Here is a 21,129-nt window from a genome sequence, read left to right as displayed (position 1 = left end):
ATATAACACAAACGTTTTATTTAAAGTATATATGATAATGTTTACATTTCAACACTGCTTTGTACACATACAACGTTATGTTTAAATGTTTAAAATATAGTAAAGTCATATAAATGCTGAACGAAATAATCAGTCCCCTCTTCTTCTGCCTAGCTATAGTTATACAACGACATGCCACAACAACAAATGAATAGTGCAGTTTTCCAGTCAAATCAAACATTGAAATGTTAACGGTAAAGTGAACAGGAAATTATTCAAGCCAAAAACTAGACAGCTCCTCTCTCTCTCTCTCTCTCTCTCTCTACATCTCTCTCTCTCTCTCTCTCTCTCTCTCTCTCTCTATACATATATATATATATATATATATATATATATATATATATATATATTCACATATATATGTCAGGGAATAATTAATGCATTGATATAAGAGTGATACATTTCAGAACATTTCAACCTGGACTACCAGTAGTTAGCAGTAGTGCTACAGAACTATAGATACAGTAGCACCCCTTAATAGAACAGTACGTTATAATGATTTAGTTGTCAGTTCTTCGTCTTTTGGGCAGACGGAGCCTCTCTGTGTTGAGAAACTGTTCGATTTTGGAGATCTGGGCTCTGAATGATGACTGTTGGTCTTCCCTCTCCTGGGAGCAAGATAGTTCAAAGTCTAAACCTGAACTCGGACCTGGAGTTGGAGCTCTGCTACACCTGGTGTAAAGACAAACTACATTAGCTATTCTAGAAATTATAATTCCACTGTTCCAATGGCAGAACTCCTAGACAAAAGCACTTGACAGAATTTTGAAGCACCTTCATGTTATGTTAAAATAATGAGTTAAGACTAATATTCATAACTTAGTGTGTCAACATATCATACTTGTTATAACTCTCATGGTGCTTCAGTGTTAAGCCTGTGTTGTCCTCACTCTCCGTGCCCTTCTATTCACTTTGGTAGGGGGCAACAGCATCAGGCTACCTTTTTAGTAGGTTTTCTCTGCATTAATGTTACTGTTTGTCAAATACACAATATTGCTAAATCTATATCAGGGTCTCTGCAGGTTTGAACAAGTCAAATTTAAGACTTTTTAAGACCTTTTTAAGACCATTTTGAACTAAATTTAAGACCTACACGAAGTATGAAAAAGTAAGGAAAAATGCGGCCCCAGAATTGCTTTAAACAAATAACCACATTTATTGCAATCCACAGAGCAGCTCAAACAATGAAGAATGGGGTGAATGACTGTGTGTCAGGTTATTATAGTTTTAACATTTTCATTAGTTTTTATTCTAATTTAGTTTTTCAGTTTGTTTTTTCATTTTAGTTTAGTTTCAATTAGTTTAACAAGTGATCTAAGTAGTTTAAGTATAGTTTTTATCAAGGAATTTAATTTGAGTTAACTATAATAACCCTGGTGTGTGCGCACACACACACACACACTGACACACACACAGTGTTCAAAATCGAAAGCACCTCCGCTTTCAACGTCGGAGTTGGGCCAAAGATGGTTTGAATGTCGCTTGACTGTTAGGTGGCAGAGGCAGTGCAGAGTTCAGGTCGAGCAGAACTGGATGAAATTGGACCGGGAGCTGGTGACAAAGGCGTACAGAAGTGTGTGATTACGTGACTTCGCTGGAGACTTTTAGAAGCTAACTGGTGTTTTTTCAGCGCTTTCACACCGAGTGTGCCCAATTTGAGGGTCCTCTGGCAGATTCCGCTGTCGAAGTTGTTCCGGAACTGGCCAAGTGTGCATCAATAAATTCCGACCGCGCTGTTGGCAAAATACCACTTACGTTCCTGGATGCTTCAGACAGAAGAACACACGGAGATGACTGTGAATCTCACCAACACATTTCCTCCAAAAAAAAAAAAAAAAAAGGCGATGACGGAAGCGGTTAATGAACATACATATTTAAGACCCGACTAAATGTAATTTAAGACCTATATGCAAAATATGAGCGTATTTAAGACTTTTTAAGGCCTAAAATTGAGACTGTCAAATTTAAGACTTTTTAAGACTCCGCGGATACCCTGTATATCCTTATCCTATGTTAATTTAGTGTTTAAATATATGATTTCAATAAATGATAAGTTATCAAGGATGTTGCCTGGCTATTCAAGAATGTTTTTATTCAGCTGGCTAGACATAAGTGTGATTGTTGATGACCTGCAAAAACAGTCAAATCTACTTTAAACAGGAACTTTTTTGATTCTATGTGCTATATTGTAGGCAATTGGACTTTTTTCAGTTTATTGAATTCAAAAGTTGCCTATGATATAGCACTTCGACTTGCCATGACCTGGATGACTGAGAACCTTCATCAACTTTCTCTGATGTTTGTATGACCACCAGAAACAAGTTTGAACTCTAGTAGAAGGCAGAACATTGTTTCTAGTTGACACTACTGGGTCTTCTTATGTAGGGTAAGTGGACTTACCCTGGGGTGTTCTGCCATGGCAGTGTGGTGGCTGTGACGGAGGATGTGGGGATTGGAAAAGAACTGATGGACTGAGAAGCTCTGCTCTCCTGTGTGCAAGTGACACCAAAAAGTACAAACAGTGTAACTCAAACATCTACAGAAAAACAGTAGATCTTGTTAGTTAGCTGTGGAGAAGGCATTTAAAGGATTAACTTGTTCTCAAGCTTTGGTGCCTCTTCAGGAACATTAACTGATAAACAAATGCAGGGGAGACAATAACCAGTGGCAATTGATATGTAACAGTATCCAGGCCAGAGAAAGCTGGACTGAACTCTGTGTGATGTTCCCAGTGTTCATAGTCTGTAGAAAATAAAGACTCTGGCCCTCACTACAATTTGTTAAACTATCAGAGCAGTTTTTCTAAGGTCATGTTGCACTCTATCTCCCTCAATTGCCAGCACCTGGATCTTATAAAACAAAGGGTGACAGTTTGCGGTGATGGTGACAAAAGAGAGCATGAGAGTGTGTGAGAGTGAAAAAGTGAAGCAGAGAATGAAAAAGAGAATTAGCAAGAGGATGGAGAAAGAAAGTGAGTGAGTGAGAGACAGATGATGAAGTGAGAGAGAGAGGAGATGGATAATGACTGAGTAAGTGAGAGAGGAGAGGTACCCAAGCATCATTAGCTCGATTTTCTTCCACAGGTCGTTCATTCTCTGTCTGTCTGGCTGTCTACAGGACGTCCATGAGCTCAGCATATACTGTATCAGCTATGTCCTTTCACTCAACACCTGACTTAACATTTGTCAAAGTTTTATATGTCTAAAATCTTTCTCAGATATTCTGTACATTCAGTTCAATGTGTTGGCCTGAACTCATATTTGCTTGCTCTCACATTCTGAGCTTTCTGTACCACAAAAATGTTGAAAAAGCATTATATTGTGTAGTTATAACGAGGACATGTCAGGTTGATATAGAACAAGTATTCATTAAGCTCTAGCACAAATTTCCCCTGAGGTCCGCTCACACATATTTTATAAAGAGTTGAAGCTCAGAATCTGTGGAACATAAACGACCTGACCAATTTATTTGATAGAGAAAACATTTTATAAGGGCCATTCTAACTTCTTCTGAGGAGGCTCATATGTTTCTATGTGAACATCACACTGTAGTCATTTCCTGCTGTTCAGCATCAAGTTGTAATGCAGAACAATGCTGTGACTTTACTGTGGTGAAATATACCCAGACACTGGCTTCAACAGCTGAAATTACATTTTCCAAATAGCTGTGAGTTGACTTCATACAGTGAGGATTCATTAATATATCATATGAGATGTACTGTAGGGGCATTTAAATCATCAGTGCTGTTTTATCTCTGTTACCCGTGTTAGTTAATAGTATGTGGAGCTTTATGTCATATTTGAGTATCAGTTGGTGGGGAAGTCACAAAAGAAACAGCTTCTTTAACTGACCATGTCTGCTGTTGCTGTCTCTCCCATGGCCTTCAACTCTCCCTGCTGGTGTCTCCTCCAGGAAGTCACGGTCCCACAGACACTGGAGGCATTCAACAGATCTGACGCACTGGCAACCACCAAGGGGACTAGGAAGAATGAGGTGAGACAGCAAGAACAGCAAGAAGGTAAGAATGAATGATCATTAGAGATGGTATGAACTGCAGATGCACTCTGAGTTCAGTCTGTAAGAGGTTACCAGTGGAGCAAAAGTTCAGCTCTACTTCAAGGGCATAATGCTTTTTAAATTAAATGCTTCATAGCACAACCATCACCTTTGTTATGCTTGCTTTTGAGGAACCTGGGCATTGTGGTGGAAGGATGTCTGAGGAATCCACCAGGACCACTTTGTTTCTGCTCAGATGCAATAGATCCCTGGAAAAAACAATGTTTTCTTATAACCACTTATCTTGTATAAAATGATTTTTTTGTGCTTTAACACATTTGTAACTCTAAATGGCACCAACATTTTGATTTTACAACCTCTGGTGGACCTTACTATCCGCCCCAGTGGTTCTGCTCTTACTACTTGAATATAAAATTGTTAGGGTTAGGTTAAAATGGTGATACCTTAAGTCTCATTTCTATAACCTAGAGAAGTAAGATAAGCCATGCAAGCAATTAGACAATCACATGTTTTTGTAAATATCCCTAATTGACCAAATGTATCTAAACCACTTCTTTGTAAATAAAACTGCCAATTGAAAATGTTGATTTAAACTATCCTGTAGAACACTGTGTGCATACACAGACACGTTGAGGCCAAACAAGTGCTGCAATATTTACTGGATGTTTACGTCTGACATTTTGGGTGATAACCTTGATGTTTATTTGACCATTATTCTAGGTTTAAGATGCGCCTATTTTAAACATCTGTGTTAGGTTACATGCCCATATCTCTACAAAGTGGTCAGTAATCTGTTATCTCAACCAACACAAATGTACGGTTGGGGCTGTTTTGAAGGCCACTTAATGGCTATGTTAGCGTTTCCAAATGTAATAACTGAACAAAATGATGCAAAACAGAAACATCAGCCTCAGCTTACTGTTTTTCTCTGAGTGCTGCTCCAGTCTAATGTCGACTTGTAAGTTTTGTTGCTGGGCAGAGATGACTCATTGTTAGTGTCTTCAAGCAGCATTTCTTTTGCTGTAGACTGCACATAGCATATCACACTGCTGGCCTCAGGTGATGCATCACTCTCATGACTTGGACAGACAACTCTTTCAGTCTTCTTTTCATCTCCTGTGTTTTCAAAGTTTTCATGTTTCATGTTCTCCTGACAGCTGCCAATCTCAGCCTTGGACTCCATGTTCACAGTATCAATGGTGGCATCAAGGCAAGCCTCCTTCAAGTCATATTTGTTCACATATTCTGGGACACACATATCGTTTTCACTTGTGTCTACATCTGACTGACCTTCCCTCTTCACAGATGCACTGGAATCACCATCCTCATCATCCAGAGACCTCAGCTGTCCACACTCCCGCTCTGACGTCTCCTGACTTTGAGGAAATGCTCGTGGTTCAAACATTTTTGTCACTAACACACAATCTTCCCTCACATGTGCGTCACACATTTCATCTGTTTGCTCCATGTTTCTGGTAATGACGGAAGGCTTACTAGGTTGTGTTGCATTTGTCTCTAACTCTTGGACACTGACAATATTATCTGACTGAGTAGGTAATGCCACAGTATTAGTCTGTGAGTTTCCAACACTTGACTGATTCAGATGTTCAAAAACTTCAGTGGGGATGTTGGCTATGGGTTTGTCAGATGGCGTCTCTTGCATGGTTTTCTCATACACTTGATGAAGTAAATCTTGAGCAAAGGTTTGGGGCTCATCGTGACAGTATTCTTGAACCTCGTGAATGTTTGGTCCATCATTGACACTTTGGTGCTCATCAGAACAGAAGGCCTGTACTTCTCTCCTTAACTTGTATGCTTTGTTCACAAGCCTGTAGTCAGCAACCATATTACTGACATCGTGAGACAGACCCTTCGAGAAGTCGGAAGACTCAGAGGCAGCCAGTGGTGACTCTGTGTCCATGAAGTCATTGACCTGCTGTGCGTGGCTCTTCTTAGTAGTTATATCAGTAGTCGTCTGGACCGGTATGTGCATTTCTGGACTGTGTGATTCTGTCTTTCCTCTCTCCTCCACTCCATCTGTTCCTTCTCCCTCTTTTTTATCTTTTGTTTCTGTTTTAGGCTGTTTGGTGTCCGCTGAATCCTCTGTTGACCGCTGGATATCCTCTCTTCTATCTGTTGTTTTGGCCATGAGCATTCCTCTCGTTTCTGTAGTGCTTCTTCCCACCTTTACATTTTCTCCAAGGACTTCTCCTTTATTCCACTGCTGCACCCCCCTTGTTTTCTCGTCTTCTCTGTTGCTTTTTCCATGTTCCACCTCATCTCTCCATCCCAGTTCTTTCTCACCTCCCTCACTCTTTTCTTTGCTCAGTAAGTCTCCAGATCCATCAACAGACATGTAGCCAGACATTGATGTACCTGAGGTGTTGCTCACATTGCTACCTCTGCTAATCAGCGGACCAGACCCAGAGGAAGCAGTATCAATTAAATCTGAAACTACATCAGGATCACTCTGATTTGTGTTAGAGGTTTTGATGTATTTGTTTGACACACTGCTGTCACTGCCTGTTGTTCCAGATAGACAACAGAGTTCGAAAAGGTTGTTGTTGTTAAGTGGGCAGGTATCAAGGTTTGATGTGTTTAGGGGCTGTTTGAATTGAGACTGTTGATCGGGGATTGGGATTTCTTGTTCTAAAAAAGACACAACATTCATGTTGAATTGTACTGGTCATAAAAATACCGTAGCTTCATAAATATCAACAAAACAATGTAAAAATATTATAAGTCACAATAATGTTATGTTATGACATAACAAGTCATGACATGTGTTGATTGTCAGTATGTTTATTTTTAACTGACTGACCTCCAGGTGATTCAGTGACTACTGGCTGAGTCACCGCATCGGTGTCGTCCAGACAGTCTGGCTTCTTGGTCTGAGACGAGGCCAAGTGCTGCAGGCTGCCAAAGACAGGTGGCTCAGAGCTGGAGATGTGTTCATTATACGTTTCCTCTCCTCTTGTTTCGTCCACAAAAGTGGGAATGAGTTGGGTAGAGACACTGAGGCTCTGACTGCTGTCCCTCCTCTGTGTAGAGAAAAATAAACAGTTAAATGCTATTTAATAATATAATAATATTTCACCTTCACCTGCAGCTGTGACTGAACTCATTCACTCACTCACACTACAATGCAAGGATGTTAAATAATTATTTATTTATTTATTTATTAATGTATTTGATTAGGACAATGCACATTAATTAACATATCAAAGAGCATCAATGTAAATATGCCGGAGTTAGCATAATTGCTAAATTTCATCTGTCGTCCTAAGGCAGGTATTATCAAAAGCCCTGGCTTGTTTTCAACCACTGTTTAAGGGTCTTTTTAAAGGTGGTGCAGTTGTATGAATTGAGGCAAGTTTTCTCTGACATTACAACCATTTACTCAGTTAGCAATGTCGTGCTAATTAAGTGCTGGTGTTGCTAAAAACATGTGTTGGATGTCACATTCAACTACACTTGATGTAGTCTCAATTGTTAATAAAACAATGTTGTCGGATGAACCACTCTATCCCTGAACTTTCTACAGTTCATCAAAGATTTGCGTATTTTAAACCGTTCTATTCAAATATTTTGTTAAAAACACTTTTAAGTGTTAACAGTAACACTACCATAGCCTCCAAACTGAAAATCAATCTGACCAAAACTTGATAAGCTACATTATGGTAAGAAGTTCATGGATTTATGAAATTGTACTGTTTAAGCACCATGCTAAAAAACAGCCTTTCAAATGCAGTTTGGTCTGGTATGTAAACATGTTGTTCTTTGAAATATTTACTAAAGACAACCTTTTTTACTTTTTGATCCATAAGACTATTGAGCAAGTGCCTGTTATATTGTGTTATATTGTGCAGTAGTCAGAGGGCCGAACATCTGCGTAGGACTTGGTCAATGTTTTACATTCATCTTCATGCGATAAAAATGGAAAAGCTGTAGGCTGTATTTTTTATGCATGAGTCTATTTGTGGTAACATTACTAATTCCACTGTATTTTGGTTATGTAGGCCACTGTGTGTATCTGCTGTGTTTCTGCCTGTGTCTATACCTCTAGTTCATAAATTTGCTGAGCCTGCACTTTGGCCTGTGAGGACAGTTCAGTGTGTTTCTGATGAAGCTCGTCGTAAGCTTCCTTCAGTGCTTGAAGTTCCTGTTGCTCACTCTTGATGCGATCCAGAAACACCTCCTTCTGTTTAATAAAATGGTACAGAGGCAAATTTAAAAAGATAATATCACCAGTGTCAGATGTTTTCTGATGAGTGGTTTTTTATATTTAAAAATGTCCCCATCATACTGCTCTTGCTCACACTACAGTTTTTCCCTCTACCTCTTTGTCCCAGCTGGTCTTGGAAGCAGTGTAGCTCTCCATCAGTTTGACCACCTTGTCTTCCGTTGCCTTGCTTTTCTCTCGCATCACCTCATGTTCCTGCTTAAGGGCCTGCAATAAAATTAATCACCCATAGGATTTTTAATGCAATAATAAATTTTTATGTGTTTATTTAACGCGAACAGAAGGTCTTAAACAGGGCAGGGAGAGAGAGGGCTTCTTGCTAATACAAATCAGTGGGCTTGTGTCATTTTAATAATGATTTTAATAAATTAATGAATAGGTGACTTAAAAATGAGAAGGGGGTAGAGAGTGATGAAAAGAGAATAATAAACTGCAAAGCCATAAATGGAGAATAAACACACTATCATTCAGTTGCGGAAGGGACCATATTCACTTATGTACACATTAATCACATTTATGAGAAGAAACGTTGGTCGTCATTTATTTCTGTTCTTGTGTAAATTCACACTATAATCATTTAAATAGACCCTGAAAAATTCCTGATGTGTGTGGGACCGATGGGTGGTGCAAGGTTCTACCAGGAGAAAAACACCACTTCCTCTATCATTCAAATCCATTCTGAGGTACATCTAGTACATCAGTTAAAGAATAAAAACGGTGGATAAGAGCAACAAAAGTATCACCATGTGAGTTTAGCTTTTATATTCCATGGAGCTGTTGTTTTTCTGTTTAAAAAGGCAGTATAATAGAATAATATCAGCCATTATGGACAGTTTTATCTATGGGATTTCCTTCATCCCTCTTTGTCTAGTATCGCAGCTGTAGCTGCCGCTACTGTAGCTACTTTTAAACTTTTAGATCAAACCGCAAAATGTAAAAAGTTACACTTAATCTTTTAATAAATGATGTATGAGTGCTCTGTACTGACTTTCAGGGACTGTTTCTATTCGTTTCTGGTTTGTTATCTGCATTTAAGTTACTTTCAGCTCTAACTCTAAGTTTAATTTAATTGAAATTGATGGAATTAATCTAAAATCTAGTTTTAAATTACACATTAATCTAAATGTTATCCAAACAAACACATCAATAAATGTATCGTATAGTGGAAAACAGGGAAATATGGTATAAATCTCTGCTCAGGTGGCAAGAAAGAATTATTCAAAATAAGTCAATTTAATGCAAATATGAGTCAAATTCTGACCTGGTGCTGTTCTCTTTGCATCTGCAATTCCAGCTCTACTCTGCTTACTGACTGTGTCTGAGTCAACAACAGCTGCTGGGTATGCTGCAAAGACCTCATCACCTCCTAAACACACACACACACACACACACACACACACACACACACACAAACTGTTCAGTGTCAAAAATGAAGCTACTATACGACAATACATTTAAATGACTGGCCAAGCATATTAGCACTTTAAATGTGACAAAGTATCAGCAGAAAAGAAGGTCAAGGTTAAGGTAGTGGTCACATGGGTCCCTTCCTAATTTCTAGTTTACCTGTTTTTCTGCTCGTCCAGCTACATTTTCGTCCGTGAGTTGCTTGTTCATTTCAGTTTCCTAAACATGCAAAAGAAAAATAACACATCATTATAGTCTGAACTGTCACTACTATTGATTTTTATATCAGAGATCAGTACTAGCTAGTTTTGGGACTAGCATAAACTATTAAGTGATTGTCGTTTACCATGTTCAGTTTCTGGTGCAGCTGCTGTATACGCTGCTCTCTGCCTGTCGGACTGGGGTTCTTATCAAGTCTAACTGAGGACATCTTGACCTTGATCAGATTGCTACTGACCTCCTCCAACTCCTGAAAAAGCACCATACATTCAATCATATCAAAGGTACAAAACTACTCCAGTTGCTTTCTCTGAAATAATTCAAGCTGATTAGTTTTGTTTAAAGGTGCAATGTGTGAGATAGTTGATTGTTGACTCATTCCCATGTCGTCAAATATGGATGCTTGGGTTGGTGGCCTGCCTGACTCAACAACCCAAAGTGTTGGCTATTAAGGAACGAGACAACAATCAACTAACTCCAGAATTCTCCAGAATTTCTAATTGCACCTTTTAATACTTACAATACTTTTTCTTACAATCATACTAATTAGTTACTAATATAAATACTATTTCTTGGGAAACTATGGATTTTGACTGGCTTTGATACAGGATGACAAATACAATAAATTCAGGAGCAAATAAAATGTTGTGTGACCAACATTTATGCATCAACTAATGTGAAGACATTTTGCTTCAAATATTACAACATGTTCAGGCACTTCCCCACATACCTTCTTCAGTGATACAATAGTTGCTTCTAGTTTTTCATTTGCAGAAGTCAGTTTCTTATTTCTTTTCATGGCCTCATCAACTGTAAGAATTACAAACAGTAAAACACCATCATTTGTAATGCTATGACATAATTAACTGACAACAACAGCAAGCTAATGTATTTCAACAGCATACAGTGATGTATTGGTAAGAGTTTGCCTCAAGAGAAGCAGTCTATTATTGTCAACATTCACATGACATATACAATATGTAAACACAACATATCAAATATCAAATGGGCCTCCCTTCATAAATAAGGAAATTGCTCTTCTAAATTTTAGATTTGGCACTAAACCATCTAGTGCTTATCATTTCATATTAATAATATCCCCAAGTTGTGTGTCAGGATGCATATTTGCTGTCAACATCATGGATGCATGGATCCTGGCCTGCTGATATTACTGTTGTGGGGATATTTTGTTGGGTCAAACAAAGCTCTGTGGCAGCAACTGTCTAACACTATGTTTAGACTAAAAGTATTACATTTAAAATAATTCATTTTTTCATTCGGCAGATCTTGACCCGAAAAATAATATTATTTGAGATGAAGTGAAACTAGATATTTGCAGAAATTAATGTGCTGCTGAAAATACTGAAAGACTTGAGTCACTTGGTCAAATCAGCACAAACCAATGTCTCTGTGAAGTGTTTCCAGCACCTTGTTACATTCATACCCTAAAGAAGTCAGGCTGCTCTGGGGCAAAACAAAGCCCATTCTGGTAAGATCTATTAAAATAAACACACACACGCACAAGCACACACACACACACACACACACACACACACACACACACAGCCTCTGTGACAAACTGTATGCATCTCGACCTATGTAGATTGTTGTTGCAGCAGTTGGTCATCGCAGCAAAGTATAATTTTAAACCTACAGGAATTAACAAAAAAATAACAACTGTAAATCTATCATTCTGCGTATGGAACCATCCATCCATACGTTCACTACCATTCTGCTCTAGTGTCTCGTGGGCCTGCTTGACCATGGCACATTGTCTCGACAGAGCGCTGAACCGTTTCTCAATCTCCACCAGCTGGTTCAAGTGGCTGTCTTTCGACCTGTTCTGCAACACCAGTTTCTGTTCCTGTGGAAGGGGTACAGATAAAGCAGACAGAGGAATGAGTGCCCTCTACAGAGAGAAAAAGTTGCAATTGTCTGGATACTGTTTGACGTACAGAAATGTGTAAGTAGAGTTAAGAAACACCACAACCAAACATGTTCCAAGCGAAACATTAAAATACTGCCAGAACAAGTTGATGACTGCAGAAGTGAAAATGAACTGTGAAAAAAAAATTTCAACTATAAAACGTATGTTTTAACATTGGGAAATACAGATATTCACTTTCTTGCCGAGAGTGACTGGTTCGATACCAATCTCATGTATCATGTGTTAAATATGATGCCAGCTGCTGGTTAAGGTGGTCTAGCATGACAACTAGAAGCAGAGGGAAACAACTAGTCTGGCTGTCCACAGGTAAGCAAGGCTCCAGGAAGTCACCGCTGCTGCCGAGGCAGAGTCTCACACATAACCCCCTGTAAAACCCAATTTTTCACATGTTGTTCTTGATTCAACAGACGAGATGTCAAATGTAAATTAGTGACTTTTAGAGGTTCTGGTGGGTGGATTTCTTTTAACTTCAGTCTGTCTGTTAAGCTGAGTAAATTACTGCTGGCTCTGTGTCTGTACTCATTCTGTCAGACATAGAATACTACAGGGAAAACAGCTGTCAACTGAATGAGAGGATCATGGCTTAACACAGCTCGTGTCTGTCTGTCTCTGTGGAATGAAGGAATCAACTCAGCTCATGCCTCAGAGCCCTTTATCGCTCCTCAGACTGCCATTACTGTTTGATTGTCTGTATCAAGCTGAGCAGATTCTTTTCTTCTATCTCGTTGTCCCCCTCACTCCCTTCACTCTCATTCTCACTCCCCCCGTCCCGCTCTCCAATACACCAGCTTGCTTCGACTCCCTCTCACTCTGCTGAGCCACTGTTATGTGAAGAAGGTTAAACCGAGCGAGGCCCAGTTATAAAATATTTTAATAGAGATATTTTCTCTGCTGTGCTGGCAGTTCAAAGTGTCACACACTCCCTATCCGTTACTCCTGATGAGCTCTTCCCTCAAAACCCATCTCTCCTTAACACCAGTCTCTCATCCTCCTCTTTTAATTTTTCTCCCTCCCACCCATCCACTGTCAACAATTTGTACAAGTGGAAAATACTTCCTTACCAGTTCACTTGATTTCTTCTCCAAGTTATACTTCAGCAACTGCAAAACAGCAGTAAAAGAAAATCAATGACATAAAAGATTTCAGCTCTGATGACAAGAGCAATATGTGTTACTAACCTTCATCTCATCATTCACAAAAATGAAAGACTAAGATGTTACAGTGACAAGATTTTCTGTAGATCAAACAAATATACCACATTTGTGTACACATTTAATCAAGATGCCACATAATTATACAACACACACATAAAACTGCTGTTGAATGGAGCTTTGGGTTCAATTGATTTGTCAGCTGTTATTTTCAAGGTCAAGAATGATCTCTGATCCTTTAAGTGTTCAGGGATATGTTTTTAAACAGCTGCAATTTTATATGAACGTGGCAACTTCTAAACTTCCATCAAATGAAGATTATGTGATATGACTGAAAGCTTCAAAAAAGTTAGACTGGAGTCTTTTAGTTAAAGTTTCCTCATCATACTCTATTGTTTAGATTGATCAACTTTAGTATATTCATTTGTGATTAGTCACCTTTCATGAAACTTGAACACAAAAACTTTGTAATTTATCTGTAAATAATTTATTATATAAATATATATAAAACTATATGCATATTTATGTATTGTCAATTATCTACATAAAAAACGTGTAACATATTTGATAGAATGTGCTTGTATTGATGTAGGGTCATTGTCTTAACTATTGATTACTCTGCGTTTTTTCCATAATCGATAAATCATCTACTAATGGTATAATGAATTGTGAAAAACATCCATCAGAGACATCTTCACAGATCGTGTTTTATCCAACCAACCAAAAGATATGACATTTACAATGATTCAAAATCATTAACGATAGAAAATCTGAAAATACTAAAACAATTCATTGATTTTAAGGTTGCTTTTGGTAAGAGCTCTTTTATTATATTTATATACACACAAAACGGTCCTCACCTATTGTCTACATTAAGATTACATTTGTCTTTTATATGAATGTAGGTGTGGGCAGTTGTAACCCTATTATTTGTGTGACTGACTTTTAAATACTGAACTACATTACAATGGGTATTCATCAACCAGGTTATTCACTGAGATTAAAACAACTGCTGCCATGATTTAACTTAGATTAAATTATCGATTAATTGGACCATACTGTTCCAATGGAGCTACATTTTGTAATTAAGCAGATCGTCCACGTATGGCAATTAAATCACTTCAGTCCCAACTGCCATTGATGTGAAAGTGTATTAAATTAAAGGAGTCCACCAGACCGTGTCCCAGGAATGAAAACAATTGGGCCTCATTTTGGCCAAATACGGCAGTCAGTGTCTCCCAGATAGAATATCAAAAACAGTCTCTATTGTCTCTGTAATACGGCTGGGCTGTTAAAGTGCAGCCGACCATGGGGACGACTGTATATCACTTCAGTGGTGTCAAGATTAAAGATGAACACTCTGGGAGCCAGACTGTGTCAGGCCTCTGCACTAACACCATATGCCCTTGACTCTGGTCGGGCATGAGCCAAATTTCTTTACTTACCTCTTGACCAGTCAAATTCTTTTTTTTTTCCCCCTGATATTAAAGAAAGTGAGAGACAGAAGGAAGGAAGGCGATGGGATGAGGGGGAGTGCTGGTGTGTTTGTGAGAGATAGAGACACAGAGAAGAGTGTTGCACAACTCAGTACCTGTAGCGACTTCAACTCTCCTTTCAAGTTGTTAATCTCCTTGTCTTTTAGCTCAGCACTGACCTGGTATTTGCCCTGAAATGTTAGATTATTATTGCAAGTGTCAAAAAAGCAATAAATACCTAAGCACAGCAGAGAAGAATCCACTCCAAGGGCCAAGATTGTGCAAAAGAGATGAATTAATTTACTACTCCACTAAAAACATTAATTGAATAAAATACTCTGAGTATTGATGTGATTGGGAATATGCTCTTCATACCTTCTCCTCCTCAATGTGTCTTATTTTGGCCTGAAACTTAAAGAAAAGAACATATATTGTTGTCAAGGGTTTAATGCTTTGTTGAAAGAGGTTTCAGAGGTTTAGATATAAAAACTGTAACATGCAGTGACAACATACCTGCTTCCTAACATTCATTATTGACTCTGTGTGCTGGTTCGCCATGGTTTCACTTTGATGCTGTAGGGATTCCTGTTGTACAAGAAAAGACAACACCAATTAAAAATAAACTATTTGCTCAATATGAATACAAGAATGATCTTTGGTAAAGTACCTAAATATAGCTATTAGAGATGCTGATTTAAAGCAAGCTAGGCCCAGCCGTACCTTCTCCCACTCCAGCTCCTGTTTCTCCAACACCAGTGTACTGATCTGATCCTCGAAGCGTGTCTCTGCATGCTGAACCATGGAAAGACATAATTTATATAAAAGCTGATAATCACCCATCCAAGCTATAAATTCAGATGGGCTGATGGCTGGTACAATGGTATCCCAGCATGCATTGTACAAACTGAAAATCCATTATCTTTTCCGTTGTGTGGGCACGTCAAACTGTGGAGTTGCGCAAGGACTACAAACTGCACTAAGTTTCTTTGGTTCATTCCTGCGTATCTTTTGCAGATGCACACTGAGAAAAGGAACATTAGAGGGGAGGTGATATTTGTGGAAAGCCATCCCTATCCTCCCTCTTCCCCCGGAGAAGGCAGGTAAAAGTCAATTGCTCTCTATATCCATGGGACTTTTTTATGTGCACGTGGGAGCTGGTTAACTCACTGAGTTTATTTTATAAGTTCCTATTAAACTATGCTACCAGCGTGGCGCTGCACTTTAAAAACAAAGGAGTGCGCAGGAGATAAAGCTGTTATTTTTCCACTGAGGAATAATTTTGTGTGTGTGTTATAGAGTGAGAGTGTGTAAATGTGGTAAAAGGAAAGACATAGGAATGATGGCCTGGTAATCCATGTAATTCAAAATAGGCAACTGCAGATCAACTCAGGGCACTAAAACCTTTAATTTATCTATTTGCCAAAAAATATCTCATAATATGTGAGTTTACTTATTATGTGGAAATTCATGCCTGTTAACACTATATACTATATACCCTAACCCTAACCCATTCATGTCTTTAGTGTTTTACTGCTGTTCTGACTGGCTGGTATTTACTGGACATTAAAAAGGAAAATCAAGTACCTTGGCCTGGAAAAGTGATGTTTTATGTAATAATTTAGTAAGAAAAGTTTGACATGGTTCATCTAAAAGTTTTCCATTATATCTGTTGATGTGATAATAAGTCTTTATTTATGTCTCACTGAGAATAAACAGTCTTTATTTGAATATTGCAAACGGCTTCTCAGCTCACACTAAGTATCATATGCACACTTAAAGGATGTCCCATGTGCAGTATTTTTCCACTACAGTAGTCACCTTTAACAGCATCTTTTTCTACATACAGTATATCGGTACACCACATTCTCACCAATTACGGCAGTGGGGTGCACTCTATTAAAAAAGAAAACAAACCCATTGGAATTTGACCTGCTCAGGAATGTCCGGCACCATCATGACATCCTCTCACTTCTCAACCTCATCCCACCCAAATGAACGACACAACTACAAAGTGCTACTTTGATAGCGAGAGCGCCTGAGGAGGATAAGACTGATATACCATCTTATGTTTGGGTCCCAGTTAACATGACTATAACAATAAAAACATAATGACAACAAACGACGAACATCCCATTTTTGCTCCCCTAACCTTTAAGCACACTCAGAGTGTGCTGTCTGGTTTAAAGTCCTTGCTGGAGGGTAGAAAGCATTATTTATTTTTGTTATTTTTGCAAACAAATTTCCTCTATACTTATTGGTCAGGGGCCAAATGGTTTATGTGACCCCCATCTTGAAACAATGTGCATCAAACTGAGCTGGCTCTTATTGTCCAGATGGCCAAAAGGGGAAGATGGCTTCCTGTAAGGACGTATGATAGCAACTCCCCTACTGTTTCTATGAAATTACACTGCTCTTTAGTCAGAGAGCCATTAGTGTCTAAGATCTACCCAGTAAATAGTGATATGACGCAGAGGTGAAGAGGGAGTAAGCAATCCTCTGAAGAAATACAGAAATTTGTAATTTTTTAGAAGATACAATAGAAATCATTTTAAGCTGATTAAATTAACCCTAACTTAAACATGTGAGTTAACTGAGCTTAAAGAGGAAATTCCAGTATTTTTAAACCTGGGCCACTCTGGTGATCAAAGTTACGTCCTCTGAAAGTGTTTGTCTTGCTACTGACAGGATGATGATTTAAGGATGTTAAGCGTCTGACAACATAACAGACACAGTTCTTACAGAGATAGACCTGTTTGTTAAATAATAAGATCAGTTTTGTTGCCAAAACACAACTATCATTTCAGGCGAAGTATCGTTTACCGAGATGAACTGCCAGCAAAATGGTAATATTAATTTCATTGAAGTCATGGCTGCATATTTAACCGGTTTTGACAATCTGGATGATCCAACAACAATAACCACTTGGCTTGCGAGACTTCAGAGGGAGACTCCTTGAATGAGACTTGTGTTTCTGGTAAAAAATAAACAACCCAGATCTTATTGTATTGAAAAAAAAAAATGAAAGAAATCTCTGTAGGAATTATTTCTGTAATGCTGTCAGACACTAAGAATAACAACATCAGTCTGTCAGTAACAAAAACAAGAACTTTTAGTGGACAAAGCTTTCGCGGTTAGAGTTGCTCCAAAGGATTACATTGCAGCCACTGCAGCCATGCTGCCAGCTAACAGGATCTGCTGGACCAATTAAACATTTTCAGGCAACTATGAATAATTTCACACCAAACAATGTAAATATAGGACAGGTTTAAAAATACCGCTTTTAGTTAAATTATTAGTTAACAATTAAATTAACTGAAATTAAGAAAATGTAATAATAACTGTAACCATGGTTTGCATTGTCTTCAGTGTTGTGAAAAGTTTTTGTCGTTTATTTTAAACGACAAAAACAAGGGTCTCTGGATTTAACTCTCAAACTTCATCGGCAACTCAGTTAAATAAGTTAAGTGAACACTCAGCTCTACACTCATTCAAATGAATACAAATGTATATTATACATTTAAGAATCAACAATAGTTACTATACCCTCCGTATATGCAGCTCCTCTACAACCTCAAGAAGATGCATTTTAAATTCCAACAGCTGCAGTAAGATGGTGCCTCCGCTTTCTGTTTGACAACAAGTGCTGGACAGAGACAGTTCCTGCTCCAACACAAGTCCTCCTACCTGCATAGGAAAAGACAGAGCTTCTTACTAAAGTATTCAAACACTTACATAATCCAAAAGACACAAATCAGTTTGCAAATCTTCAGACACAAAAAATCTGGCTTAATTTAATTCAATGTCAAAGTTAATTTAAGATTCTCAGAGAAATGCAGCAGCTGTAGTTCAAAGACAATATTTGTTCAAAGTCATTTCCTCGAGCACACAATAAGAAAGAGTACACAGCCTAACTAAATAAAAAGCAACAGTTGAACAACTTTAACGAGTGATTCATCAGCTTAGCGGTGTAACTAATGTAGGTGTCCTGAAGCTTTTAACTGATATGCAAAAAATATTCCATGTTTTGTGTCTGACAACAAAACTGAGAGGGGGAGAACACCTAATAATTCAAATGAATAAACAAATCATCGATGAATGTTTTTGCTTTGTCTTCTACTGTCAGAAGTTGTAACTTACAGTGGTGTTGGTAGGGAGTGTCCCAGAGTCTGCACTGAGATCCATGATGTTGTTTGAGGGCAGGCCAAGGTCCCGCTGGGCCTCTGCTGCCTGTTAATCAAGGACAAAAAAAACTTTTGTTGAAAAAGGTTAATAGAATTGGCTGTTTAATAAGCAGTAACACTCTGCTTTTCCACTTATAAGCTTATAATTACTTCCTCATCTGCAATTTTTACTGCTAAATGATTTTATTAGAAATGATAGGCTAGCACATTAAAGCCTCATAATGTTTCTCAATTACTACAATCTAACCTAATGGCTTTGAAATGCACATAAGGGTTTTTCTTTCTCTGTTTTACACCACTTCCCTCGCAGTGAGGAGATAACACCTTGATAAGCCATCTCGGTTCAAATGAACCAGCCCATTGACACTAATAGGGGTCATAGCAATAACACCGAATGGGCAAATTGCACTGTCAATGCTTTTTAAATTATCTAGGTTATTTAATTTGACCTGTGGATGGTCCTGTGCAACTGTCTCTGTCCCCTCGACATAACCAAGAAACTGAGTGAGACACACACTGCATACGTGCAAACACACACCTATGGGGAGATATGACTATTTAAGTGGGAGGTCTCCACTGGCCACTGATCTCTTAATAGAACAGACCTTTTTTCTCCCATTTAACCTGCGCCGGCATCAATCACGTTGGAGAATTAAATGATCCCTGCTAGAATTGGCTACTATCGTAAAATGACAGTGTGACCCCAGGCTGAGGGGGGAGGAAGGGGGTGTGCAAATGGGCGTTAGTGTGTCAAAGTGATAGCGTGCGTGTGTCTTATGTGCACACTGTGAATGGGCATGTGACTGTGAGTGAGGGAGTAGTCCACAATGTCTTTATTTGTTTTTTCCTGTGATTCACTTGAGCAGGTATTAACCACCATCTCTAAGCCATGAAAAAGACAAATTAACAGAACTGCTGTCCATTAAACGGGAACATTTCTATCAAGCTATATGATGTCTGTATTAGCTTTCGGTGAGTTATGTTAGTTAATGTTCTGTAATGCGCAGTGGAAAAGCAAGTTAAACCAAAGCCATGAGATTGTTCTACAAGTAATCACAGTATAGCTTACAGCAATACAATAACTGAAATACTGCAGTACTGGTGTAAACATGTACTAAAAAATGTCCTTTTCCCAGAGGACATTTCGTAAAAGCACATGTGTATGAAATAATATCAATGATGGCTGAATTCCATTTAGCTGCTTCAGTTTCAGGCTGGTGATTTTGTTCATACTGCCTAACTTTAGCACTGTCATGGTGTCTTAAAGGAATAAAACAGAGATACTGTTAACATTTTTAACACCTGTGCCAACAAATCAATATGTCTGCTGTGGAAAATATCTGCAGTATTACAGACCAAGAGTCTAATGATTTTAAAAAATATATTTTATCAATAAAGATATTGATATAGTAATTCTGCACCATTATCTAATTGATATTGTAACTAAAGGCAAAATAACAAGCTCTTTACATAAGCTTTGTTTCTTCGTTAAATCTGGGGGAAGTTATCTGGTAAATTAGTTTTAAGCCGCAATTCCCTTATGACACTGGGTTCAACATTGTTTAATGTAATTCATGCATATTCGGCTCCTTTAACAGTTGAAGTTACTCTACAGACATTTTCCAGATTAACATTACCCTTTCTGATTCCCCTGTGACTTTTCTTAATGTGGAGTAGCTAAAAGTTTTAGTTAGCTAGATAGCTAGTGAAACCCTATTAAGTCACAATCAATTTTTCAATTATCTATTAATATAATGCTTTTCAGTTTGACTTCAATCATCTTAATTATGACAGAAAATAAAGAATGTATTGTAAATTTACTGTCTTACATTTTACTATTGAATTAACACTAGAATTAAACATTAGCCAAAAATGTAGCATTAACCAAAAGTTTAGCTAACGTTAGCATAAAACTTGCAAATGGCTTACTATGGCCATTCATTATAAGATATATCCTTAAAAACATGTTATATGTTTTGAAGGAATTACACTGTGTGTTGTTTTAAGTGAAATATAAGATTGTAGTTCCTTGATAAAGCTCAGCGACATTACCTTTGATATTAGCTCAGCAAGCAACACAAGGATGACAGCGGCCTGGCTCCCCACAGCGCCCTCCTGCCTGCAGTGAAACAATAAGATGGCGCCCACTCAGACGAAGCTGAGGCAGCCATTGAGAAGACCACCTTTAGCGGTTAGCCTTAGCTGTTTGCAGATAGGAAACTAGGACATTGTTCAGAAACACAACTTGCTTAACAGTGCTTGAATTGGTCAACACGCACAGTCGATATTAAACCGATAACATTGGACAGGACGTGTGCTCACATCCCTGATGTGACAGACACCAGCAGCCAAGACAGGAAAGATGTCAGTTAAACTTTATTAAGGTCACAAAAAACAAAGAGAAGCTGACGCTGAAAATCGTAAGTGCTCATCTTAGTGCTCAGTGCCT

At 38.3% G+C, this 21,129-nt stretch overlaps 1 protein-coding gene across 4 annotated transcripts; it reads right to left on the bottom strand.

Annotated features, from left to right (window-relative positions):
* Window positions 1–404: 404 nt before the first annotated feature.
* Window positions 405–21,035, bottom strand: ccdc73 (coiled-coil domain containing 73). 4 transcript variants are annotated; one of them, XM_030424636.1, is made up of 23 exons: window positions 20,960–20,978; window positions 20,733–20,799; window positions 18,637–18,726; window positions 18,043–18,183; window positions 15,220–15,291; window positions 15,013–15,084; window positions 14,875–14,910; window positions 14,616–14,690; window positions 12,935–12,973; window positions 11,654–11,789; window positions 10,656–10,735; window positions 10,053–10,175; window positions 9,866–9,925; window positions 9,561–9,665; window positions 8,396–8,506; window positions 8,117–8,275; window positions 6,878–7,097; window positions 4,976–6,705; window positions 4,205–4,304; window positions 3,891–4,018; window positions 2,440–2,528; window positions 491–711; window positions 405–460 (listed from the first exon to the last, which is right to left on the bottom strand). In XM_030424636.1, the coding sequence occupies exons 3-22, from the start codon at window positions 18,679–18,681 to the stop codon at window positions 540–542; spliced, it is 3,693 nt and encodes a 1,230-aa protein (XP_030280496.1). In that variant the 5' UTR covers window positions 18,682–18,726; window positions 20,733–20,799; window positions 20,960–20,978; the 3' UTR covers window positions 405–460; window positions 491–539. The 4 variants fall into 4 exon arrangements, with proteins under 4 accessions (XP_030280496.1, XP_030280495.1, XP_030280497.1 ...); XM_030424635.1 differs by having other exon boundaries at window positions 20,733–21,035; XM_030424637.1 differs by having other exon boundaries at window positions 8,117–8,257; window positions 20,733–21,034.
* Between the last annotated feature and the right edge of the window lie 94 nt (window positions 21,036–21,129).

Source organism: Sparus aurata, chromosome 8, assembly GCF_900880675.1.
Source record: "Sparus aurata chromosome 8, fSpaAur1.1, whole genome shotgun sequence".
Taxonomy (NCBI): domain Eukaryota; kingdom Metazoa; phylum Chordata; class Actinopteri; order Spariformes; family Sparidae; genus Sparus; species Sparus aurata.
This window is presented reverse-complemented; position numbering and strand designations above follow the sequence as displayed.

Bases quoted from the DNA above. Each gene is read 5' to 3' on its own strand.
- ccdc73 (XM_030424635.1), bottom strand. From the start codon at position 18,681: ATGGATCTCAGTGCAGACTCTGGGACACTCCCTACCAACACCACT. The intron at 9,926-10,052 runs GTAAACGACAAT...TTGCATGTTTAG, and splicing joins TGCACCAGAAACTGAACATG to GAAACTGAAATGAACAAGCA. The intron at 6,706-6,877 runs GTCAGTCAGTTA...TGTCTTTTTTAG, and splicing joins AGTCACTGAATCACCTGGAG to AACAAGAAATCCCAATCCCC.